Source organism: Pundamilia nyererei, unplaced genomic scaffold (genome assembly GCF_000239375.1).
Source record: "Pundamilia nyererei isolate P.nyererei 1_Seehausen unplaced genomic scaffold, PunNye1.0 scaffold00075, whole genome shotgun sequence".
NCBI classification, from domain to species: domain Eukaryota; kingdom Metazoa; phylum Chordata; class Actinopteri; order Cichliformes; family Cichlidae; genus Pundamilia; species Pundamilia nyererei.
This window is the reverse complement of record NW_005187476.1, coordinates 1,853,902-1,856,147: the sequence shown is the minus strand read 5'-3', so window position 1 is coordinate 1,856,147 and position 2,246 is coordinate 1,853,902. Positions and strand designations below refer to the sequence as shown.

Sequence of the window (2,246 nt, the reverse complement as noted above, 5' to 3'; positions counted from 1 at the left end):
TTAAATAAGGGAAAAGCTGAGAGAAGCTTTATTTAAGCTGAACACCAGTAAGCAAAATAGACATTATAGCAGAAGTGCATTATTTTAAATGATTTAAATTTGGCGCAGATTAAAGACACAAGATTAGCATAATGTTACCTGAGTCTTTCAAGGCCTTACTAAGAAGGCAGATACCAACAGGCATATCCACAGTGGCAGCGGCAGAGTAAGAGCAGGAGGGACACCTGACCTAGCAATTGATTGGTAGCATTTTCCCACATTGCCAACTTTATCTACAGCTATTATTTCAACAGTCTGTGAGCAGCAGGAGGCATTGTAGTTTGCCACGATGATAGGAGCGCTCAATGAGGTGTATGTGAGGGTTCCATTACCCTGATGGAAGGAAATGCTCTCTATCCCAGTTCCGTTTCCATCTGTAATGTTAGCTGAGAGCCCCCACTGGAAATGTCCACACTGGGATAGATCACGAGGGCATTTGTTATCCTGCACGCTAACCACTTTACATAATGGCTGAATAAAATCTGTAATCTGGAAAAGAAGAAAGATGTGTTTGACATGTGTGAAAGGACTGTCAACATTCAGCTTTTGATCAGTAGGACATGTCTTCACCAGCAATTTGTGTGGATATGTTCAGAAGCGCTTTTGCTTATTTCACTGACTTACCTTGGTAACAACAGACAATCTCAAAACAGCATAATTTGCGTCAACGCCATTGGATGACTGTGCGTCAATAGTCAGTGTGACATCAGTGCCTGACTGCGTGCTGGCAGGTGGTGTTATGGTCAATGTAGCATTGGCATATTGCCCAGTTACCAGGGTGAGTCTGTCAAGACAAGAGTAAAATATAATAATACCACAGGGGCTACATTTGTTATGTGCATTAAAGATGTGACAGAAACCTAATGCTGTATAGCACATTTGGGCGGAGCAATAACAGCTATTGCTTACCCTTACCTTCTATACCAACTGATTATTGGGGTGACACAGGTCACTTAACCCTTTTATAATTTTAAAGGCCCAACAAATTATACTCAAACAGGACATAAGATAGCTGTGAACCCAATTTATGTGTTTTGGTCTAAGTTACGCTAACTAAGCTTCAAAGATATAAAAATGCTGTAAATATTAGCAGACTATCAGTGCCAGTCTTTACAACATTTAACATTTAAAGTATTATTTTAGCAGTGAACCTCTTACTCATTTGGGAAAATCATGGGGAATTTTCTGTCATTTCTGGCACTGATGGAATACTTTCCACCAGAGCTCTGAGTCATCACACTGAATGGAAGCTTAAAGGTCTGTCCTGGCTCCACACTGCTGTCCACCACAGCCTAGAGTGGACAAGGAAAAGCAACAACTTAAAAGGACTGGTATCGTTCTTGTACCTTGTGAATGCTTAATTATTCTGTATCTATTTATGGAATGAATTTGATTCGAATTAGACTCATTGTATCTGATATTATAGTCAAACAAAACACATTTACATTAAAGGGGAAATTGAAAAGACAAACCTGGATCTTCACTTTGGAGAGAGACATTTGGGTGTTTGACTGCCTCTGAAATTGACTGTTGGACACTTTGTCAGTTCCTTTTACAACGACCACAAACTCGCCTTTAGGGACAGCCTCAACAGTCACCAGAATTTCTCCATTGTCCATCTGAGTTAGTACACCATTGCTAAAACTCTCAGGACCTGAGACTTTTGCCAGGCTAACTTGTTCAGCAGTCATCGAAGACGGACCTCTTCTACCCATAACTGACAGTATTAGTGTGGCTGACTGGCCTGGATTTTCAGATTTAAGAAGAAAAGAATCAAAGTGTGAGGAAAAGCAAACGGAAAACAAAATTATATTAAAGATAAAAATAAAATATTATTACAAGATCTTTAAAAATCCTCTTTTGAGCTAAACAAGGTGCCAGTGGTGACGTAGTCATACATTTCACCACTAGATGATGCTCTTGTAATACAGAAACTTCACATCAATTAACTACACTTGTTACTTGTGTTGTAATATAAATACGTTATGTGCAATGCTGTTAAAATGTCAAAAGTTACTCTATTGGTGGGGTGTGGAGCACATTTTTTTACTGAAAATAAATCTCTTAAAGCAAAATAAGGTCAGGTTAATGAAGTTACCTTCAAGACTTTGTGTTACACTATCTCATACCGTACATTACCAAATCTCCATTTGCACTATTTGCCTATTTGCACTACTCTGCCTGGTTTGCACTCAATGTCATTTACC

General features: G+C 39.0%; 1 protein-coding gene across 1 annotated transcript; it reads right to left on the bottom strand.

The window, feature by feature from the left end:
• Positions 1-6: 6 nt before the first annotated feature.
• Positions 7-1,796, bottom strand: LOC102203446 (uncharacterized). Its single transcript, XM_005737396.1, has 4 exons — positions 1,512-1,796; positions 1,198-1,331; positions 664-823; positions 7-528 (listed from the first exon to the last, which is right to left on the bottom strand). The coding sequence occupies exons 1-4, from the start codon at positions 1,752-1,754 to the stop codon at positions 148-150; spliced, it is 918 nt and encodes a 305-aa protein (XP_005737453.1). The 5' UTR covers positions 1,755-1,796; the 3' UTR covers positions 7-147.
• Positions 1,797-2,246: the final 450 nt, after the last annotated feature.

Coding starts and splice junctions, on each gene's coding strand:
- LOC102203446 (XM_005737396.1), bottom strand. CDS start 1,754: ATGGGTAGAAGAGGTCCGTCTTCGATGACTGCTGAACAAGTTAGCCTG. Junction 1,332..1,511: donor TCTCCAAAGTGAAGATCCAG/GTTTGTCTTTTC, acceptor TGTCCACTCTAG/GCTGTGGTGGACAGCAGTGT. Junction 824..1,197: donor CCCATGATTTTCCCAAATGA/GTAAGAGGTTCA, acceptor TTGTCTTGACAG/ACTCACCCTGGTAACTGGGC.